General features: G+C 38.4%; 1 protein-coding gene across 3 annotated transcripts in view; it reads left to right on the top strand.

Annotated features, from left to right (window-relative positions):
• LOC110019061 (nucleolar protein 6) overlaps positions 1-23,713 on the top strand; it is a 47,874-nt gene extending 24,161 nt beyond the window's left edge. Inside the window, exons 19-25 of one of the 3 annotated variants that reach the window (XM_020716595.1) lie at positions 10,647-10,743; positions 10,835-10,960; positions 22,293-22,385; positions 22,471-22,576; positions 22,918-23,060; positions 23,148-23,225; positions 23,479-23,713. In XM_020716595.1, the coding sequence (XP_020572254.1) occupies positions 10,647-10,743; positions 10,835-10,960; positions 22,293-22,385; positions 22,471-22,576; positions 22,918-23,060; positions 23,148-23,225; positions 23,479-23,598 (763 nt within the window). In that variant the 3' untranslated portion in view covers positions 23,599-23,713. Of the gene's footprint in view, positions 1-10,646; positions 10,744-10,834; positions 10,961-22,292; positions 22,386-22,470; positions 22,577-22,917; positions 23,061-23,147; positions 23,226-23,478 lie in introns of those variants that run through there. The other 2 variants (XM_020716597.1, XM_020716596.1) reach the window with 2 other exon arrangements.
• Positions 23,714-23,959: the final 246 nt, after the last annotated feature.

Genomic DNA, 23,959 nt, shown 5'->3' on the forward strand with positions numbered 1-23,959 from the left:
TAAGGAAGAAGAGTGACAGAGAAAATTCCTCCCCAGAACAAATTTTCGGCCCCTTGAAGCTTCACAGATAAGCTCTGATATACACTAAGGAAAGAAGAAGCCAATGATTGAAGAAAATCCCGCAGAGATAGAGCGCAGGGGGCTCGTCGGCCGTACGTTTTGCGACTCGAGGAGCCAACGAATGATGAGGCGGGATGGGCGACTGCGAGAGAGGGGAGCGCGGGAACCTTCGTTCTAATGTCTCGAGCTCGTGGGGTCACGCAAGGGACCACAGCGGCTTAGGGCAGAGGCACGATCGAGAGAAGGACGCACGAGCGAGAGGCGGACGGGAGAAGGGAAATGAAATCAGGATTAGGTTTATAAGTTTTATTTATAATAAATAATAATAAAATATTATTTATTATTATAAATAATACTTAAACACATCTCCTTCTCCAGAAATGCCCTCGCGACGAAACAACCGTTTCTCCTAGGCGAAATCGACGTTCTCCTTCTCCAGAAATGCCCTCGCGACGAAACAAACGTTTCTCCTAGGCGGTTTCGTCATCCAAAGTTATCCGGGCAATCTCGTTGTCGATCGGGTTAAAAACACGTCGCGGTCCAATACACGTCGCAGTCCAAATCCTATCAAAATTTCGGCTCGAATTCGATTAAATAGGACGACGAAGAGCATAGCGGCGCCAAATCAATGAGTAGTCAATCCTAAGGCCGACAGTCCTATAGGAATGTTCCCTGAGTTCCTTCGGAGTAGCCTTACCTGTTAAGCAATAGCGGTCAAGACTACTACATGGAATGTGAAGTCGAGCGAAGAAAAGTCTAGAATTGCTAACGGGGAGGGCTCCTTCACTAGTTTTCTAGGAGTAGTCGACAGAAAGGTCCTACGGCTAGATCCTTGGCTACTAAAGAGGGGAAAACTATACCTCGACTGAAAGCGAGGTCAATAGTCGGTTTGACCGAGTTCCCCAATTGTCGGTGGGACCATGTGCCTCCTTTATGCGCGTTAGGATAAAAGTTTTTACGATGGTGACTAGTATTCCCTTTCTCTTTACTTTTTAGAAACCTGGTCGTCAAACCTTCCTGTCAATGTCAGGTCAACAAGTGCTCAGTAGTCTTGTCAAGGTGGGCCCACTTGCAGGTTTTTTTCGGGTGACTATTGTTGGGTCTGCTGACTTTCTTCCCTAAAAAAAATGGTGATGGAGGCAACCCTTGTGCTGATATTCAAGGAAGATTCGTTTACAAAGCATGATGAGGGCCTGGATGGCTCGACATGAGGCCGACGAAGAATAGGATCTTCCTTCGGTCGAATCGAAAGACCTCACATCAGTCATACATTAATCATTCTTTTCTTAGAGTCATGTTTCAATGGAGGAGGCTTTCTCCGAGTCGGGTGTCAAACGCGATTTTGGCTAGCATTGACAACCTGTTGGAAGTTCTCTCCACGAACGAATGAACTGGGTCCCAGGCAAGGAGGTGCTGAGCACGTTCCTAAGGGATGCAATAGAACCATTTTGTCACCGTTGTCAGTAGCTCCAAAGACCTCTGGGCAGTGGGCACCCATTTCCCCAATGTCTCAGATTTCTTCCTCGCTTTCGGAGGAACAAGAGATGGCTAAAGAACGAGTGCTTGCGACGAGGGCTCACCAAGTGGGCTACGAGGTTGGAATGAGGGTCGTGACCTCAACAGTGTACTGACCCCTCTCTTCAAGCTGATTAGAAATCAAAACATTTTGGCTCAAATCAGTTTATTGTGATGCTTTCTAGCTCAAAAAAATGAACCGAGCTGGTTCCTTTTGATTGAGACGGCTTAAAATTAAATTAATGAATGCAAATAAATTTCAAACAAACTGTAAAATCCTATAATAATATATGTGTGCGCGCGTATGTGTGTGTGTGGCTTGAAATAAAGATTTATTGTTTCAGCTCATAGTTCGACTCATTAACTTCAATCCGACCAAAATTTCTAATTGACTTTTGGACGATTGATGAATATCGAGTTGGGTGCCCGTCGGTTGCGCAACATCGTCTACCTTGAGGAGCGCCTTATCAGCTCGAGGCTGATTGGTCGTCGGCCCTTCACGTGTGTGAGAAAAAGGGTCGTCAGGCGGCAGGGCTTCTTTCCTCCGTTGTTTCACAAAGCTTTAACTCTTCTTCGTAAAGAGTATTTGGGAACTCGACGGGAGTGAGGAGGGTGGCTCGCCGGTGCTCATATCCCTACCCTTACACTTCCCTTTTCGAACCCTTGGTGGATGAAGCACGGGTGAAATGGGGGCAAAGAATCGAGGAGGGTATCCGGTTGTGACGAGTTAGAGAATCATTTTAAATTGCTTTGCCCTTCCTTAGGGCATAGTGGGTGCAAAGCCAGAGTTCTCGGCTAGGTCTCGTTTACCGTGTTTTAATGTTGGGCCTTGACCTAGCTTTCCGAAGATTCAAGTGAAACATATTTTTGTATTTATTGTAGTCTATATGTTCTGTACCTTTCAAACAAGATAAATAAAAAATTGTGATTTATTGTGTTGCATTTGTCTGATGTTGAGTTGGTTGGTTTTCTATTCTTTTATTCGATCTCATCGTCCGACGAAAATGACAGTTCAATGCATTTTTGAATTTTGAAAATCGACTTGGCACCCACCAATCTGACCGAGTCCCCAACTCTTGAAAGGACTTGTGAGTTATTCACATAAAATTAGTTAGGATAATGTAATAAATTTTCATTGATAAAGTAAGTTTTACATATTGGTGACGAAACCCCTTTGTTATATATACATGAGAATTTCCAAGTGCTGCGAAGTTCATTTCCAGTGTACATTCTGAGTCGGTAGGCTCCCGAAGCAACTCTCTGGTGACCCTGTACGACCCGCTCCATGTCTATCCAACTTGCCAACTGATTGTCCCCAGGCGGCTTGGTTTACTATCTTCAGGACCAAGTCTTCGGGAGCAAATACTTTTTCTCAAACGTGTTTGTTGAAGTCACATACCGTTCACCTTTTTACTTCCTTCTGTCTAAGCTCTGAGTTGGTATGTGCTTCTTCTGTGAGGTCGAGCACCAACATTGTCCCCTCGATATTAGCTTGCTGCCATTCGTTCAAGTTTTTCTTAGGGAATGAAGAAGTTGTGACAAATCTCTATCTATGGTGGTCTTACTCTGTTGGTAGTACCGCCTCCATTCCACGAGTTAGCATGAACGGGCTTGGCCGGTCGCTGATGATGGTGTCTTCCGGATTGCCCAAAGTACTGACGATACCTGATTCACCCAACTTCCTTTGGCTCCCTCAACCTTCTTTCTTAATAGGTTTAGAATGAGTTTGTTAGTCGCCTCGGTCTGCCTGTTTGTGCGGGGGTGTGGACCAAATAGAATTTCAAATCAATCCCCTATTTGATGCAGAAGTCCTTCACTTGCTGATCGGAGAACTGTGTTCCATTTTCGGTGATGTGGTCGGTCTAGATAAAATTCCGCATTGCCCCTGCGTCGATTTAGGTTAGCGGTTTCGCGTCGATCCATTTGAAAAAATAATTAGCTGCTACCAATAGGAACTTTCGTTGGCCCTTGACGAAAGGAAGGGACCGAGGATCTCTAATCTCCAAATGGCGAAAGGCTAGGGGCTAGCTGCATGCTGAAGTTTTCAAGTTGGTTGATGGTGTTAGGGCACATATTTTTTACATTGCTCGCATCTTTTTTAAGAATTCCTCTGCATCCTTCGGCAGTGTGAGCTGGAAGTACCATTTTCGTTGCACCCGATAGCCGAAAGTTTTTCCTCCAGAGAGTCTATGTCTCAGAGGACGTCTTGCACTTCATCTTTCCTTAAACATCTCAGGTATACTGAAGTGACTGACTGACGGAAGAGCTTCCCATCGATTATTAAATATAATGACGCCTTAATCTTCAGTATGGATGTAGGGATCCATCCAACTCCTCCCCCCTTCGATTGAGATTTCCATTGCCTTTGGTTCTTCGATTGCCGGTTGGGCAAGCCTTTGCGGCACTCCGCCTAAACAAATGCATTTGGACAGGATATAGGCGACGTGATTTTCTTCGCGGCCCACGTTCTCAATACGAAAATTTTTTAACCTTCCGATCTCTTTTATCGCCTTGACGAGGTATTTTACCATCAATTTCTCTCTTGCTTCGAATTCTCCGTTTACCTGGTTTACCACTATTACAGATTCTAACTTCACTGATATCTTCCATGCTCCTATCTCATAGGCCAGGTGATGTCCGACGATCCAAGCTTCATATTCTGCCTGGTTATTTCTAATTTCATATTTTACCTAGACCGACTGGTAGAGGTGTTCCCCGGTTAGGCTGCACAGGGCAAATCTTGGACGGACAGTTGTCTGTTTGGAGGCCCCATCGACGTGTAAGACCCATGTTCTGCCGCTGGGGAAATCTTCTTCGTCCGATCCTCCCGCCGTAGAGAAATCTATCAAGAAGTTGGCATCCATTTGAGCTTTGATTGGCATGCAGGGGACATACGTGATGTCATACTCACTGAGCTCCACCGCCCATTTTAATAGCCGATCAGAGTGCTCTGGTTGTGTGAGCACGGATTTGATGGGATGATCTGTGATGACCCAGATCAGGTGCATCTAAAAATATGGTCACAACCTGCTTGCGGAAATAATCATAGCAAAGGTCAGTTTTTCCATAATAGGATACTGATTTTGATGTCGTAAAACACTTGGCTCGTGTAATAGACTGAGAATTGCTTTCATGCTTCTTCTCTGACCAGCACCGAGCTCACATCTTCTCGCCCGACCTCGAGATACAGCGACATTCTGCCGGTTTCGAACTTTGGAGCTGTGATGGTGAGGTTAAGGAATCCTTCAGGCTTTTGAACGCTTCCTTGCATTCGAGAGCCCACTCAAAACGTTGGTCCTTTCTAAGTGCTTTGAAGAAAGCTGCGCATTTGTCACTCGATTTCAGAATAAAGTGAATGAGCCCCACGATTCGACCTCAGGCATGTCAAGGATTGCTTGCACCTTCTCCAGATTAGGCCTCAACCCTTCAGGGTCAACAAGAAGCCCAGGAACTTGTCGGTGGATGCATCGAATGTGTATTTTGAGGGATTTAGTCGCATGTCAAATTTTTTAAGAGTTTCAAAGGTTTTATTTAGGTCTTCGATGTGTTGTTATGTCGACTTACTTTTTACAAGGACATTATTCATATGAAATTCAACGTTTTTTTCTTTTTTATTTAAAAATATTATATCCATGAGGCGCTGATAGGTCGTTCCAACATTCTTCGGCCTGAAGGACATTAAATTAACAACAACAACAACAAAAATTTTATCCCACTAAGGATCTGTTTGGGGCAACTACAACTTATCCAGATAACCAGCTTATCATGATAAAATGTTGTTCAACAGTTAATCTGGATAAGCTGACTGAATGTTTAGTTTGTGCGTTTGGAAAATAACTAATTTGCAACTGTTTCTAGATAAATGATCATTCTGCCCCTGATCCGAATAAACTGTTTAGTTGTTTGGTTTGTGCGTTTGAAAAACAGCTAATTTACAGTATTTTTTTTAGTTCTCAATCTCATTTGTGTCGAGATTATTTTGCTAGTTCATAACAGATTCATAACAGATCAATAACATTTGAAGCAACTAGCAAACATTTTAACTCCTATCTTACAAAGATGACCAATATGAAGATGACTCTACATGCAAAGTATATAATGGATTGAGGATTAGCCCCATCCAATCCTCCTTCAGACAATATCAATGACACAAAAAACTTAGCAAAGTAAGCAGGAAGCAAAACAGTTGATACTTAAAAATTTGAAACAAAATAGAAGACATCAAAACTTCTAATCATTATAGTTTGGTTTAAAATGAACTTTTTTGGTGCAAGGAAAACTTGAATCATAAGAATAGTTTTAAATAAATAATTCTCAAAAGGTAATTCCTGGAAGAAAGACATTTATAGAGTAAATTTCATTGTCAAAAACTGCTTTCCAACTGATATAATGTGCAGGAAATCATTCCAAATCCAAATTAGAGAGTGAGCAAAATGTATCCCCTGTGTTGGAATTCTAAAAAAAATACATATATGCAAGATGCAGGCTTTTTAATTCTATCTTGTTGTGCTTCTGAGAAAGAAATATGATGAATGGGCTAGCGTATGCAGGCATTTATGCAAGCATTGGAGAGAAAATGGCAGACATATTGTGTGAAGAACACAAGAGAAGGAAGGTTTTCCTCATTCTTCAAAATTTTCTGCACAAGGTAATACACAGATTGATCCAGACCAAAAAAAAAAAAGAAGAAAGCTAATCTACGTCAAAACAGTAAAATATCTGCAACCAGACAAATAACGAGCCAACTTCGACTATGTACAATTAGATCTTAAATCAATAGCACCATATACAGGTTCAAGATTTTCATTTTTGGCATGGATTTACGAGTTAGAACACTCCCTCGAACTGGGAAGCGAAGATAAAACTAAAAAAGGGGAAAAAACAATAAATCAACAGAACAAGAACCGACGGTCCATCAAAACCAAGTTGAATCCGACAAAGAAGAATGAAGATTCGAGGAGCGAAGATAAACCTTGAAAGGGAGGACGGATCTGCTGCACTGCTTCGTTCCCAAAGGGGGGAAGCAACCTGAGGCGAAGGGCTTCGCCCTCCGCTTCTTTTCTCTAGACCGCCGAACGGTTTACAGTTCTGTGTACAACCTGAGGCGAAGGGCTTCGCCCTCCGCTTCTTCTTTTCTTTAGACCGCCGAACGGTTTACAGTTCTGTGTAAAATTACAATCATCACGACCAAAGGAAGTGATCGCGAATGCTTATGGCGAGGGCAGCTGAGGAATAAGGGAGTGGCTAGGGCAGAGCTCAATCGCGAGGGCTGCGGAGGAATAAGGGAGTAACACAACGAAGAAACGTGATTCGCGGGGATCATCCCACGGGCGACGTTATTAACAAAAACGAAACGACGGTTTTTAAAACGCTATAGCAACTTGAAAAACAAACAGTAGGCCGACATTTTCAAAATGCCTCCCGTTGTTTTAAGTTGCCCCAAATGGGCTCTAAGTGGGGTCAGCTACATGAATCCTTTTTCTTCATTGCGTCCTATTTAGTGTCATATTTTCATTTAATTCTAATAAATTAAAATTGTTTTTTATACAATTTGCCCAAGTCATTCTTGGTCAACCTCTGCCTTTCTTAGCATAAGCCGAAAGACATTAGATTAAAACAAAAAAAATCCCTATGTGGTAATGAAAGAAGTCTTCTCCGTGTCGGCCTGATGCATCCTCATCTGGTGGTTGTCGGAGAAAGCATCAAGGAAACTCATCACAGAGTATCTCACCGTGTCGTCCAACATATCAATCCTTGGTAGGGGGTAGGTATTCTTCCGAAAAATGACGTTTAGATTGGTGAAATTGACGCACATTCTCCATTTGTCGTTAGGCTTTCGAACTATTACTACATTCGAGAGCTAGGATGTTGTATCTCCCGAATATAGGCTGCCTGTTTTAGCTTCTGGACCTCCGTGACTATGGACTCTGCCAGAATTCTTGCAGTCGGCTGGAGCTTTTGTTATATCTGTCGAGAGAGCGGATTGATGTTGAGTCGATGGTAGGTGACGTCGATCGGGACTCTGGGCATTTCTGCAGCTGTTCATGTGAGCACATCTCGATGTTGACGACGGGTATCGATCAGTAGATTCCTATGCCCTGCATCAAAATTCTCACTTATTAGAAAAAAAGTTAACTTGTGTCTCCTTCACTGGTTGTGGGCACTTGAAGAACGGTTTCTCTGGTCTTGAGACCTCTTTGTATTTGAATGTTAAGCGGTTCTTGGTCGATACTGGTAACAACCCGAAGATAATAGTTTTTGGACTACTCCAAGTTTCTTTGGACCGTGATTATTTCTCCACCGTCAGGAAACTTTACGACCACATGGTACGTCGATGCTACTGTCTGGTTGCTGCTCAACAATGGCCGGCTGAAGATCGCATTGTAACTCGGTGGCGATTCCACCATCAGAACACTCTATATGTTGGTGAATTACTTTTATCGTTCTCCCTACGAGATAGGCAGCACCATTCTATCTAACATTGTTTTGAATAGAATGATGACTAAGCTCTCGGTGTCGACCAGAATGCCGCCCACTTGGCAGTTGTTGATGAGGGCTGTGACAACGATCGCTTTGTTGTATGGATTTCTCTTCAGTGGGAGATCTGCATCTGTACAAATTATTGGGGGTGAGTGCGAGTGTAAGAGGTGACGAAACATACCTCCCCCGACCTATGTCTCTTCAAACTGGATGGTCGGGTTAATCCTCCACATCCACCTAAAATAGCTAGAATGATCCCAGCCAGGTAGGTGGATTTTGTTCACGTGCACTAGCCCACTCGCAGGCTCCTCTAATTCCTTTGTCGCTGTGATGTACTTCGATAACGATAAACTCCTTCAACTTCGCGGCCTTGATAAGCTCCTTCACCAGATTTTTCAGATGATGACACTCATCCATTTGTGTCCATGGTCTCGATGGTTGATGCAATACTTATTTGAATTGTGCAATATTGGTGTGTCTTCAACAGATGAACCTTTTGTGAAGTAGTCCTTATTTTGAATGGCCCTGACTAATTCAACCATTTACACATTCAAAGGTCTCAAACCTTGCATCTTCTAATATATGTGTGGTCGCTTGAAGTATTGGAACGCCGCTAGTTGGAGGGGCGTCGCTGCTAACCCTGGTTGCCTTAGCTGCACTTCTGGTTGTCCCGGGGCCTCGTATTGCCTTTCAATCATCGGTCAGGGCTCGGTCCTTTGTCCTTCGGTCGTCCTCTCGGTCTTTCCGCTTTTGTGGTCGAGGGGTCGAATGCTCTTGGTTTAATTTCCGAGGACTCCATAAGGTCTTCTTCAGCAACGATGTGATCATTTGCTAATTCTATGACATCCGTGAAGGTTTTTGGCTAAATTTAGCTCATACTTGAATCACTTGCTGCGGATTCCCTGTTTCAGAATGGTTAGGGCGATGCGAGTCTCCAAGTTCTTTACCTCTGGCATTTCCTTTTGAAAGCGAGTGATGTAAGCTCGTAGGCTTTCGCCGCACCCCTGCCTGATTTGAAGCAGGGTTCCTCGATTTTAGTACATTAGTAACGCGTGCCAAGAAGAGCTTCCGAAAATTGAAGAATGATGGGATGACTCCATACATTAGGATATTAAACCATCGGAGCGCGACTTCTTTCAGTGTGCTCAGATACAACCGGCGCTTCATGACATCATCGACCAGCAGGACTCCAACTGTCGACTCAAAAGAGGCGAGGTAATCGGTCGGGTCGCTTTTTTTTTTTATAGGGATCAAAGTGAGGAATCCCGAGCTTTGCTAGGGGTACTGTTTCTAGGATTTTTTGAGAGAATGCGCTACCCATGACCTGCCGAGCGAGCGTTTCTACTTGGTCCGCTCGATACAAGGCCACTGACATAGATGCGACGGTGTCTGCCGGGTGGGAATCTCCTGGTCCTTCCGTTGGCCGGTCACCGGGTCAACCGTGGGGTGCTCGCGATTGTCGAAAGGAGCCCTCTGGGGGCGGGTTCCCCGAGACTCTCACTCAAAGGGCTGCGGTTGGTTGTTCAGGATCATGATCGCCTAAAAAGCCTCAAATTGATCCATTATTTGACTGGACCTCTTCCTGTGTCTCGCCGTATGTCTCCCTATTGAATTCCATTGGCATTGAATTTTTCTGCTGGGATTCTCTTTCGTATTTGGCTCTGCTTCTCGTCTGAGGCATATCCATGTTCACCATACCATCTTTTAGGATGTTGAATCTTAAAGAGTCTTTTGTTAACACGCCTGGACAGTTAAAATCGAACGATGGAGGAAAGAGGAAGTAGAGAGTAAGTCAAGAATTCTCTAGAGAGAAAACAGGGACAGGTCCAGTTATCCGTTACTTTTCCTCCTATTTATAGGGGCATTTTTGTACCATTTCAGAAAAAATGAACAATTATAGAAACCGTTCTTAATATAATTGACACTAATTAATTGTATAGATTTTATATCATATCTGTATTACAACTTGACGGTAATTGTTTGGTTTGCAAGTTTCAATTCGGTTGGTTGAGGCGACCAGCTGAGTGTCGACCGCTTCTTTCGAAGTAAATGTCAGTCGTTTAAGGCGATAGGTCGAATGGCGATCTCGGCCGAATAGCTTGCCATCAAAGTCTCTTGTATGCATCTTGGTCGGCTGAGACTGCAAGTGTGGTCCGCTGATTGAATCTCTCATAATAGTGTTTGTTAATTCTGATCACGTAGTTGCTTGTTAGCCGGTAGGATGCCTCGATTGTTTGACCGCTATCTGGACCGTTCAATTGTTTTTAAAATTTGTGTTGACAGTTTTGATATATACACCATCATTTGTAAAAGCTGCTGAAAATGACTTGCTGCTTTCTGCAATGTTTGGTTAAGCCATATACTCTTTTTATGAAACACTTTTTTTTGGGTATGATGGATTATGGTGGCTTATAAAACATTTTTTTTTGTATGATTGAGTATACCCTTGATCACGGTGACTTTCTTATCAAAGTTGGTTTATTCATTCACTTGTTTAGTCATTTTTTGCTTCTTGCTTTTTTATTTATCTTTTATTTATCATATGAATCAATGCCAACTTGAAATATTTTTGAACTTCATATTTGTAACAGATTCTTGCGCTTAACATCAAATTATGATTGGACCTTCTCTCCATTGATTATTGACCTAAATGAAGATTTTATTCCACAAGATGAATGGGAGATTAATGTGAGTATTATGAAATTTTCTGATTGATCTATGAGTTATTTCTTATAAAAGGTTTCATGACCATGGACTTTAATTATTTCATTTGCAACAGGAGAACTTCTTGTCATGCAGAAAATCTTCTGAAGAGAATATGCAAAATTTGGAAAGAGCAATGTTCTTAGCTACCACATATGACAAGACATCTAAAGCTTGGACTAAATGTTTGCCAAATGTTGAAGTGAGTAATCTGAGCATTGATATAGCATTTTAATTAGCTATGCCAATTTGTGCTAGTTTAACACAAGAGTTTGATACAATTTGACACGATTTTTCACAAAAATGAAACACATTTTTTTGCAAGAATATTAAACGTTCAATGCGAATACAAAGATAAACACCTACAATTCGAGAGGTAGGCGATTTTTCTCAATTCCTATATTTCAAGAGGTAGGAAATCTCTCCCGAATCCTAAACCTCGGACTCACCACAATAATCTCATGCAGAGCCCCAATTGGGTTCTTTTTATAATAAATTATAATAAATGATAAAAAACTCAATTGTTGTTAAGTGCATAAAACACAAAATTACCCTTAGGTTAGGGTTTGTAAAGTGATCTACTGGCGGGGTCTTGAATTACATCTTGATAGCACTCCTCATCCATCTTCTCCTCCAAGCGCCGAAATTGGTTTTCCATGGAATCAAACCTATCTTCTATAGAAGAAAATCTTCTTTCTATGGTGGAGAACTTTTCCTCCATCCAGATTTAATTTAGCTCGTTTCTTTTTCCAATTTCTTCTCTAAATCATCTACCTCTTTTTGTTGTCATCTCACAAGATGATTACCAATCACGAAGGCTTCCACTAACTTGCAAGGAGTTCATGTATGTCGCAATCCCGATCACGTGATTTGGTCACGAGCGGCAGCGGTACATAATTTCTTAAGGATTGAAGTTTTAGGCCCGCACGAAATTACTGAAAGATCAGAGTTTTAGGTCTTTGTATGCCATAGTACTTCGCATCTAAGTAGAATCGATACGAATTCACGCTCGTTCCCAAGGCGTGCGTCTGTACGTCGTGACCCCATCTTTTGCTTCCCAAACAAGTGGAATCGTTATTATATCCGATATTCAGTTCTAAAGGCCTTTGTCTATAAGCCGCGATCCCTTCTTTGGCTTCTAGCTAAGTAATATTGCGACGGTATTGCATTGTATGCCACTATCCTGTCTTTGTAACGCAATATATGCTACGCTTCTGCTGTACTAACCAGTTTTTTAGAAATTGGATAAAATTTTGACGACATAATATGTACCTCATTTTTTTCACCCCTCAGATTTCAATCGAAACAAATTTATAAAATTCTACATGAAAAATACATCAATTTCATGTATAGTATTGTGTGTAAATTATGAGTGAATTGGAAGATATAAAAGTTCGAAGTTATATATTTAATTAACCTAATTAATTCTTAATTAACACACTCTAATCTTTTGCTCTTCTCCCTATTTCTTCTCCTCTCTTCCCCGGTTTTTCTCCCTACTTCTTTCTCGCCCGATAGAAGCAGTGAGGGAGCTGCGACCCTTGCTAAAGTGCAAGGGCCGCAGGTAGCAGGCGGGCTGAGTGGCATAGAGGAAGCCATTGGATGCGATTTAGCGCTCTGGGATAATTTTTGTAAGTGTGGATTTCTTTTTCATGACATTTGAGGCAATCCTTTTCTTCCTCACACTTTCATTGAGTATTTCCTCATTTTTCGTGCCCTTTTTCTTTCCTGTAGCCTTCGGAGGCGTCAATTTTGTGTTGGAAGTGTCAAAATTCTTTTGCAAGCTTTCATAAGGGTTCTTACACGATATCAATGTAGGAGAAGTGTGGTTGGAGGTGATAGAATATAAATTTGACAGCTTTGGAGAAGGATTGGTTTTAGCAAATCATTTATATTTTTGGTTAAATTATTTTATTAGCAATAATATTTTTAAATCCTAAACTAACTGTGGTTCCAGGTTTTTTGGTCGGAGTGGTAGACTCTATGTGAGAGTATTGACTTTCACTGTACCCTGTAAATTTCAGGAAAATTAATCCTAAGTTAAGAAAAATAATTTGATTAATAGAAATAGTTTAATTCTTAAAAAATTAAATATCATGCTTTATATGTTACTAAGCTCAATTTAAAAGTCACCGCACACTCAGCTAACTGTCAAAGATTAAGGGTGTGTTTGGAATAGCTTATTTGCTGCGGCGGCATTTTGAAAACGCACGCCGCCGTACCGTTTGTTTTGTGATCCTTAATAGACGCGAACGCGGGATCGACCCCACATCCGATGTCTTCAATTCGCGTTCGGGTAAAATTTTACTCCCGTGCCCTTCTCCTCTCCCTCTCCTCCCTCGCCGATCTCCCCATCTCGAGCTCGCTAAGAGGATGTTTCGATTCGCCGATCTCCCGATATCGTTCACGTTGATGTTTTGTCGGCGGCGCCAGCCGCAGTCACCGGGCTTTTTCCATTTGATGGAAATGATCAAGGTTTTCCAAGCGGTAGGATGCTCATTAATCATCTTCTCAAAAACTTTCTCAGCACCCAGGTTTCCCCCAAGCCTCTATTGTCGCAGAGCAGTCCTGCGATCTCCTTCAAGGTAGCTTCAGACTTTTTCTTAGGTAGAGCCGTCAGGTTGATTCTGTAGCTATTGGCGATAAGAAGAGATGTAGAGCCTTCAGGTTTGCTGAAATTTGTTTTAAAACTTTCTCTATCTCCTTTTCCTTTTTTATGTTGTATTCCTTGGGTGTAACCCCTGGACAGATGCGTATTCAGCAATCACTAATAATAACTTTTCTGAAGTGCTATACACATTTTCTTACATTTGTTATGATGTGGTTTTGGCTTTGATATGATTTGAGAAGGCTTTGATATAATTTGAGAAGGTGCATTTCACGTATTTGAGAAGGTGTATTTCACCTTTTAATATATAAATAGTGCTTTTTTTATGTGATACGAAAGATTTGAAGGATATAAATGAAGAATGAAAACTATTCGTGTCAGATATGTAATTTCATAAGAATTGGGTGGTATATCATGATATATGTTACTTAAATTTTTGTATAATTCCACATTTACTATACGGTTTGGATGCTTATCTTCTTCTAATTTATCTACTTGTATCTTACAAACCATCCTGTTTGCAACCTTTAAAGTGGATCCAATGAGATTAGTGCCCAGGTATAGTTATCCATATTTATATTTCATATTATGAAATATCTTCTTCTTGTTTTGCAGCTATTAATGGCAGTCCTTTTTAAATCTATGAAAAAGGATATGATCATTCTTCCTCGCATGTAAATCTTTTATCTATACATTGTCGCATCAAACTTGTGTATCTACTGAGAGTAACAGACACGTAAGAAATTAAAGAATTTGGAAGATACTGATGATTCAATTAACTGCAGAAATTGCAGTGTATAGTTAAATATAAGTGGTTTTATGCATAACAAATAGTTTCCACAGGCATATTGCTTCAATATCATGATGAGTTGGGTAAGTTATTAGTTGGCATTTGAATTAATTTTTTCTTTCTTAAGTCCAAAATCATGTAATTTAAATATTTTGAAGGCCTCAATTAAGAACACATCATCTGTTATTGTTCTGATTAATGCTCTTTAGATAATGCTCCCCTATGCTCTTTAGATAATGCCTCGTTAGATTTGTATGAATTGTTATTTATTGATGTTAGATATGTAAATATGTAAAATTTGCTGGTATGTATGCAAATGCTTCTAGACATTTTTGTATGCCTCAATTTGTCCGGGCTTTTTTTAGGTACAAATTTAATTTTTTTTGGATAATTAAATAAAATTGTTGAAATTATCAAAATTTTGTGCTGTTATGAAATAATATTTTTTGTTCTGAAATGTCAAATGTTTAGTCGTTAAATTTTTAGTGTAAATAACAACACTGCGTATGTCAGAATGATCTTTTATCCATAAAAAACTGCAAATAAGTTGTTTTTCAAACGCACAAACCGAACAGCTAAACAACTTATCCAGAACAGAGACGAAATTTTTCATTTATCTAGAATTAGCTATTTTCGAAACACACAAACCAAACAGCCAGCCAGCTTTTCAGGATAAGCTGTTGATCAACAAATTATCAGGATAAGTTACTTATCTGGATAGGTTAGATAAGCTGCAGCTGTCCCAAACTCTTATCCAACTTATTTGGATAAGCTGGATAAGATTTTAGCGTGATATTTGAGGTGAGTAATGTAAGATAAATATGTAAGATAAACATGTAGTAAAGATATGAATAAGATAGGTATATAAATCATATAAAAGACATGCTTGATGAATAGTTGTACAACAGAATAAATATTCATTTTAGTAGATATATAAAGATGTCTCAGAATAATTTATATATAAAGAATGAAATAACATATATGTGAATGTTTACATGTGTATGTTCAGAGGAGGATTTCACTCTTTAATGGTACAGACAGATGTCGCCAATGTATCCGCGCGCGTAGAGTTTTCTACCACCCTAGACAATTGTGATGTTTGGATATTAACCGTTGTGTCAATGTGATAATATCGAACAGAGACGAGTAGATCAGAGCTTACATTTCCTAAAAATTGTGATGTTTATATTGTTAACCGCTGTGCCGACGGGATAATTTCCTTCTAGGGGCAGGTAAGGGTCTTTTCACCCAAGACAATTGTGATGTTTAGATCGCTAACTACTATACTGACGGGAGCCAACGAAGTAACATCAGTCAAAGTAAATGCTTATAGAAGATTGAAGGGAGCCAACGAAGTAACATCAGTCAAAGTAAATGTTTATAGAAGATTGAGTATGTATGTAAAGTATAAAGTAAAAGTAAATGCTTATAGAAGATTAAGTATGTTCATTTAGAAAAGATCATTGATGCATGCATTAACATTTATCAGATTGCTTATAAAATTATAAAAAAACTAGCATATTATAAGATTTTTTGTAGACTAGCATACATATTATATTTTTTTCCTTGTATTGCTCTAGCTTAGAAGTTTGATTACTCATGGTTTATCTTTAGATAGCTCATTATGTCACTTCAACATTATTTTTAAGTTATAAACATTTGAACATGATAAATAAATGAGCAAATGTGTATAGAATATGAGAACAGTAAGCAGAAAGGTACAAACTTTCACATATTAATTTTAATTATTTTCTTTAGTGATTCTTTCATGTATTATTTAAGTATTAAATTGTTAATAACGGAATTAGAATAAAAGAGAATTGATTTCCGTCGTTTGACCGTCTGTTCCCATCTTGGTTAACTCCAAACATCAGGTCGGGTCATGACAAAAGTGGTATCAGAGAAAAGATTTAGTTTAAATAACATACATTTTAATAAAAGAACAAATAAGATAATTGGATTAAGTTATATGCTATAATAATATAAATTAAAAATTTTAATTGAGTTTAATTAAATTATATGATTATTATTTCAGAATTATAGATGATACGAAGGAAGAAGTTAGAGAAGCGAATGTAGAACTTTTTGTATCCGAGAATGTCACAGTTAGTGTTGATGCTTTCTCTGATATGATGAATGTTATTACTCAGTTGATTAAAAATTTTCAATCTTAAGCTAGTACCAGTGAAGGAACACCGATGGATAAATGAAGCTTTTTCAAGGTATGATACCACATTTGTTTTCTGAAGCAGGAGGGTCAATGGAAGCAGAAAATTGATTATTGAGAGTGGAGAAAATCATAGATGGCATGTCATGTCCACCGAAGCGAAGAGTTACCCTTGCTACTTCTGCTTTTGAGGGAGAAGCTAAGAGATGGTGGTAATGATTGCATGAGAAGTTTGGAGGTAGAACTAGTCACTTGGGGCAGTGAGATGAGTTTGTGAAAAACTTCAAGGATTGGTTTATACCACTGTTGGCTAGAAGACATGTAAGACAAATTCATTAGGTTGGTGCAAGAAGATCGATCGATTATGCGATACGAAGCGGAGTTTATTATTCTATCGAGATATGCACCCCAGTTTATTCCAAATGCAGAGGAGAAATGCCACAAATTTCTTTCTGGACTAAAAGATTTGATCAGGCAGTCACTAGCGCCACTTGGAATTGTAGACTATTCAGTACTAGTAAAGAGCTAGGCGGGTGGAGCTTAATTTCCAGCAAACTCAGAAGCGTAGAGAGTTGCACAAGAGGAAGAGTTCAAAAGAGTTTTGAGGGAGAAGATGAGAGATGGTGGCAAGGACAGATGCATGAGAAGATTGGAGGTGGAACCAATCACTTGGTGCAGTGAGACGATTTTGTGGAAACCTTCAATGATTGGTTTGTACCACTGTCGGCTAGAAGACATATGCAATATAAATTTATTAGGTTGGTGTAAGAAGATTGATCGGTATGCAATACTAAGCGGGGTTTACTATTCTATCGAGATATGCACCCCAGCTTATTGCAAATGTAGATGAGAAATGCTACAGATTTTTTTCCGGACTAAAAGATTTGATTAGGCGGCCACTAATGCCACTTGGGATTGAAGGCTATTTAGTACTAGTATAGAGAGCTAGGTTGGTGGAGATTGATTTCCAGCAGACTCAGAAGCGTGTCGAGTTGCACAAGAGGAAGAGTTTAAAAGAAGTGACACCAACAGTTCATGCAGGAGAATGAGAGTCTAGTGGGAAGAAGATGAAGTCCTACACTTATGGAGCTATTAGCCAGGCTGGCAGTAGCACCGTACAGCCTTATGTTAAGTGTGGAAAGCAACATCGTGGTGAATGTTTACTTGTGTTAAAGGCATGTTACTTATGGAGACAACCTGGACATCAGAGGAGAAATTGCCCCATTGTTGTTTAGAGATCCACATTAGATGTTAATTCAGGAAGGGATCCAGTTCAGAGGAATTTTCAGGAATGATTTGTTTCTAGAAGTGGTTAGTTGAGGATACCAGTACTTGATATTGTGGCTCGAAAGAAGCAATCAAGGCAGAACATTCACTCAAGAGTTTATTCCTTGACTCCTCAAAAATCAAAAGAGTCTGTTGCCACTAATGTTGATACATAGTTTGATGGACGGTTTGTCTTTTGGGTGTTCTGTTGGATTTATCAAATATGGTTTAGTTACCACTTCACAAGAAACATATTTTTGTAATCACTTTTGTTACATCTTCATAGTTAATGTGAAGTTTATGGATTTCAAGGACGAAATTTTATGAGGGAAGATTGTAATAACTAAATTTTGAGAAATCAAATAAAATTTTGACAACATAAAATGTATCTTAATTTTTGCACCTCTCAGATTTCAATCAAAATAATCTTATAAAATTCTACACAAAAAAATAATCAATTCCATAGAAAGTATTGTATGTAAATTATGAGCGGATTGGAAGATATAGAAGTTCCAAGTTATATATTTAATTAACCTAATTAATCCTTAATTAGCACTCTCTAATATTATAATATTGTTCACAACCAACATTCTTTAGCCTTTTAATCCTAAGTTTGGTCGAATTGGGTTAAAGCTTTGCATTCTTTCCTCCCCTCCTATTTTTTTCTTCTCCTTGGCTCTCCGGTTTGCTTTGCAGACACTTGTCAAAAGACCTAAGGGAGGAGCTGCGATCGCAGCAGGCTCGCAGACGCGAGCTGAAGGGACGAGCGGTCACCTGGTAAACTATGACCTACTCCCCTCTCCCTATTTCCTCTCCTATCTTCCCCGATTTTACTCCCTGCTCCTTTCTCGTGCGGCAAAAGCAGCGAGGGAGCTGCGACTGTGTAAGGGCCACGGGCAGTAGACGGTTCATGGAGCATAGAGGAAGCCGCCATATGCAAATTAGGGCTCTAGGGTAATTTTTGTAAGTGTGAATCTCTTTTTCACGACATTTGAGGCAATCATGTTCTTCCTCGCACTTTCATTTTAAATTTTGGTAGCCATCGGAGGCGCTAATTGTGTGTCGGAATCGTCAAAAGTTTTTTTTGTGGCTTCCATAAGGATTCTAGCAAGATATCAACATAGCGGAAGTGTGATTGGAGGTGATAGAAAGTAAATTTAGCAGCTTTGGAGAATGATTGGTCGCCGAGCAAGCCGTTTAAGATATGTTTTAACAACTCATTTTTATTTTTGGTTAAATTACTTTATTAGCAAAAATATCTTTAAATCATAAGTTAATTGTGAATTTCATGTTTATACTCAGAGGCAAGAGTATGGGCATTCACTGTAAATGGACCCTATACAATTTAGGTAAATTAATATTAAGTTAAGAAGATTAATTTGATTAATATAAATTGTTTAAATCTTAAAAATTTAAATATTTGTTTTATAGGTTATTAAGCTTAACTTAAAATTCACTGCAACTTCCAGCTAATTGTCGAAGGTTAAGAATTTAGCGTGACAACTGAGGTGAGTAATGCATTTCTAAATTTTAGTAATCTTCTTTTGATTGTATATTTGACTTCATGTATGTTCTAGTTTAATCAGATTCTTTGTATTTATATAAAAGATATGCATGATAAACATAATAGGAAAAGATGTGCATGCTCGAAACATATGCATAAAATGAATAATATTTAGATAAATATTATATGTAAGATAGACATGTAGGAACTTTATGCATGATATAAAACATATGCAATATATATGAATGATATGAAAGATATGTTCGATAAAGAGTTGCACAACAAAATAAATATGCATGTTAGTATATGCATAAAAATGTCTCAGAATAATGTGTAAAGAATAAATTAGTTTATATGTGAATTCTTGCGTGTGCATGTCCATAATAAGATTTCACCCCCTAATGGTATAAACAAAAGATGCCAATGTACCCACAAGCATAAAGTTTTTTATCCCCCCCCCAGATAATTGTGATGATTAGATCACTAACCGATGTGCCGACGTGATAATATCAACGGGATAATATTGGTCAGGGGCGAGTAGTCCAGAGTTTACCTCTCCAGATAATTGTGATATTTACATTGCTAAATGTTGTGCCTACAGAATAATATCGGTCAAGGGCAAATAAGGGCGTTTCCGCCAAAGACAATTGCATTGTGTAAATCGCTAACTGCCGTGCTGACGGGAGCCAACGAGGTAATATTTACTAAGGTTGTGTTTGGTTGTTGACGGCGATCCTCACAGAGACAGATGCGCATGTAAAGTATAAAGTAAATGCTTGTAGTAGGTGGAGTATGTTCATTTAGAAAGATCATTGATGCATGCATAAACATTTATCAGATTACTTATAAAATTATTAAAGACCAGCATATTATAAGATTTCTTATAGAGTAAAATAAATATTATATTATTTTTCTTGGATTATTGTATTTTATATTACTCCTGGGTTATCTTTAAATGACTCATTATGATGCTTCAATATTATTTTTAAGTTTTAAACATTTAAACAAGTTGAATAAAAGAGAAGCAGATACGTATAGAAAACGAGAACAACAAACGAAAAGGTACAAATTTTCATTTGTTAATTTTAATTGTTTTATTTAGTAGCTTTTTCATTTATTATTTAAATATTAAATTGTTAGTATTGAAATTTGAATAACTGAGAATTGAATCCATCGTCCGACCTTTCGTTCATGTCTTGGTTAACTCCAAACCCTAGGCCGGGTCATGACTCCTACCTAATTAGGTTGAATCAAACGCGTGGTTCCTTCTCGTAAGAGGCATGACTGCACCGTATGTTGTGATCCCGTTGTTTCTTCCTCAATAAAATTGCGATTGTAGCTTCATGTTGATTCTGGCCACAATCTTGTCGATACTGTTTTGTGACTACAGGTAAGCTGCTATACTATCGTACTTCTTGTGGCTAGAATCTGCGAACCCGTCATTGATTTTCCATGGATCGAGAGCTACGATTTTCTGCAGAAATTAGGGCAAACACATATTTTCTTGCAAGAACATCAAAAATTCAACATGAATACAAAGATAAACACTTACAATTTGAGAGCTAGGTGATCTCTCAATCTTCCTACAATTCGAGAGTTAATCTCTCTCAAACCTTAAATCTAAGACTCGACACAGTAATCTCATGCATACCCCCAACCCTAAGCATATTAGGGTTTATTTATAAAACAATAATAAATAATAATAAATTCAATTGGCCTTAGGCATAAAAGACAAGATTGCCTTAGGTTAGGCAGTGGTGTAACATAGTCTTAATTTATTGGTTTGATATTTATAATGCATCTTTTAGTCTGTGCTCGACAAATTATTTGATATAAAAAAACCAATAAATTTTGTTAGTCTTGTTTTTACATCGGAGCAACTTCATAGTTAGGAGAAGATTATTATTTATTTATTTCTCAATCCTTTTGCTCACACTTTTTGCTTTCTCTTCTCTCATAACCGGTCACTCTCTTGCATATTTGGTACACTAACTGAGCTTTGTATTCTCTCTAAAACCCATTTTGATGGCTCATTGAAATAAGAAAAGCCAGCTTTCTCTCCTATATTTTTACAACTTGCGATCAGACCTTTCTAGTCTTCTTAGTTCTCCAGTTCTATTGTTTATATTTACTTCCTAGCTTTATAATTCTCTGGGACTTTATTCTCAGCCTTGGCGTTTTATTCATACTTTTTGCTTTGGGTTTAGTTATCTCTATGCTGAACATTAGGGTCATCTGATTACAGTAAACCTTCCTAACCTGATTTTGTATTTTTTTTACTTTTATTTTTTTTATAATTATTTAATTAATATAATACTAAATATTCTATGAAAATTAAGGTTTTTGATCATATGGATGCTCTCTGACCTTAGAAAAATCAAAGAAGGTTCCCATGTCATTAGGAACAAGCCCATTGAACAATTAGGGTTTTACTTCCTAGCTTTCTAATTGTCAACAATGACCTACCCATTGAGCAATTATTAGAGCTAGAATATCCCAATGCTCAGCATTGGGAAATGTACTTCGTTAGAGCTTCATTTGCCTACAAAGACAAAGAAACACAAGCAATTAAACCCTGTAAAGCATAAGTCAAACTAATCTTCATCACTCCAGGCCAAGTGATGTTGCGTTTTGTATTGTTCTAAATTCGACTCGCCTATCAAAGAAGCAATCTTACCATCCATATAGGAAGCTAAACCACCGCCAAGCACCAAATATATAATCAAAGCTCAATGCTCTCGGGTTTATTTCTTATGTAGCCATGGGAGGTCTTGGAGAAGCTTGGTTTTGATTGGAGAGGCTTGGGTGGCTCCTTTGGGATGTCTCAAAGAAATCTATGGTGGTTTTTGTGATTGCCTGCCTTCTCCTGCATTATATTGGGATATTGTTCTGTTTTGTTTGATGTTTGAGGCTTTCGTCTTTACTTTGTTCTCCATTGACGATTGTTTTTTTATTGGGGGTTGTTTTCACCTTTTTAGCTTTCTCTTTTTGTTTCTTGTGTTTCCTATTGTATAAGTTGAGCTAAAATCTTTTAAAATACCTCACTGAAATGTGCTCTGGAGTTTATGAATTTGTGATTATTTTCTTAGTTCATTTCTTGTTGGAAATTAATTTGCTCATTTTTTAGCACCTAATATGTGTTATGTTCTGCCAATATGTTCCTAATTTGGCATAATCCTTTTTCATGTCATGTTTGAAGACCCTTAGAAGAATGGCCGCATATGCTCGAAGCAGTGCCGACCTCTTGACAAAATTAATTCTCCAAGGTCAAAATGGTCCTTGCACTTGGGAGGTAACTGCTACAAATATTTTCATGACTAAAACCTCTTAACATTAACTAAATTGAGCTCACTTCGTTCCCTCTTTCCTAATGATAGTGTTTATTCCGTACACCGATGAATAACTATGATGCAGTCATCGTTCTCCATCGAGACAAACTTTCGTATCCTCAACGCCTTCTTTTCCCCGCCTCCACCGTCCATGGTTAATTTTTTTGGGGGCATCTACATACATACCACCTAATTATTATGTATTTGTATGCCTAGCACCGAAAATTTTTTACATTTATGCCACCGAAATCATTCATATCACATCAAAAATACCACTGTGTTAACTTATAAAATGTGGAATAAATCTTTTCATACATAGATATAGTGGCATATATATGTAAATATTAAAGTTTAGGTGTTAAAATATGTAACTACATAAGAATGGAGTGGTATGTATGTAAATCTTCCTAACCTTTTTTATAATTTCAATGAAATTTGATCTCAGCTAAAATCTCAAGCAAAATGCAGTGTAACTAACCCATAGTAATCTTGCAGGGAAACATGTAATTCAGGGAAGAGCAAGCAAGGATTTCAATCCTTTCATTGAGGTTGGTGGTGCAGTACAAAGCTTTGAGGATGTAAGAAGCAAGCTGCTGGTGAATTTTGACCCAACTGTGTTCTTCCTGCAAGATCTCAAGGTCCTAAAACCTGTAATAACTATTCATGATCTGATTAATCATTTAACCAACTGCTCATATAAATTTGGTCTGTTATTTGATCTGCAGGAAGAATTTCCTGAAACTTTTAAGATATGGTATGACTCTCTCGGTGGGGATGCAATCGGCCTGACATGGGATTTGAAGGTACATCTCTTTAGTTTTTTGCCGAATTGTCATTAATGTTCTAATAAGTGATTCAGTGCCGGCGATTAGAGCTTGTGGATGAGTGATTGGGAGTTTTAGTTATTTGGTCCTCGTGGCCGGTAACATTGACATTTTGGTGCTCATCATTTTCAAAAATAAAAGGAAAATTTTGCATACATACATACCATACAATTCTTATGTATTTTGGACAAGGAGGCACTGTGACTGATGTGCTTTGGTGGATATTTTGCAGAGACGCAAGCGGGAGAATGATGAGCATGAGATCATAAAAAAACTTAAAGGTGTTGGAGAGGTTGGAAAAGGTTTTGTGAAGAGTGTATATTTTCTCAAAGCGCCTAAATTGCAGGTTTAATACTTGTATTAGTTTTGCTTAGTAGGGTATTTTATTATTATTATTATTCGGCAGGAAAATGATGGCCTATTCTTATTTTTTGGGGTTTAGTAAATTATTGGTCCTTATTGTTTTATTGAAAACAAGTTTTGTAATGTTTTATTCCTTAATTTCAGATTATCAGACCACCAAGAGTGATTTGCATGTTAATGTGAATTTTTTTTGGTGTTATGTAAATACATGAAAATTGGGGGGGATAAATGTTAATGGCCCAAAAAAAAAAAAAAAAAAAAAAAAAAAAAAAAACTACAATTATAATTTTGCAGGAAATTTATTTTGTCAAAGATTTTCTTTAAAAAAAAAACACTACATTATGTATTTT

The sequence above is a fragment of the Phalaenopsis equestris genome, unplaced genomic scaffold (genome assembly GCF_001263595.1).
Source record: "Phalaenopsis equestris unplaced genomic scaffold, ASM126359v1 Scaffold000041, whole genome shotgun sequence".
Lineage (NCBI taxonomy): Eukaryota > Viridiplantae > Streptophyta > Magnoliopsida > Asparagales > Orchidaceae > Phalaenopsis > Phalaenopsis equestris.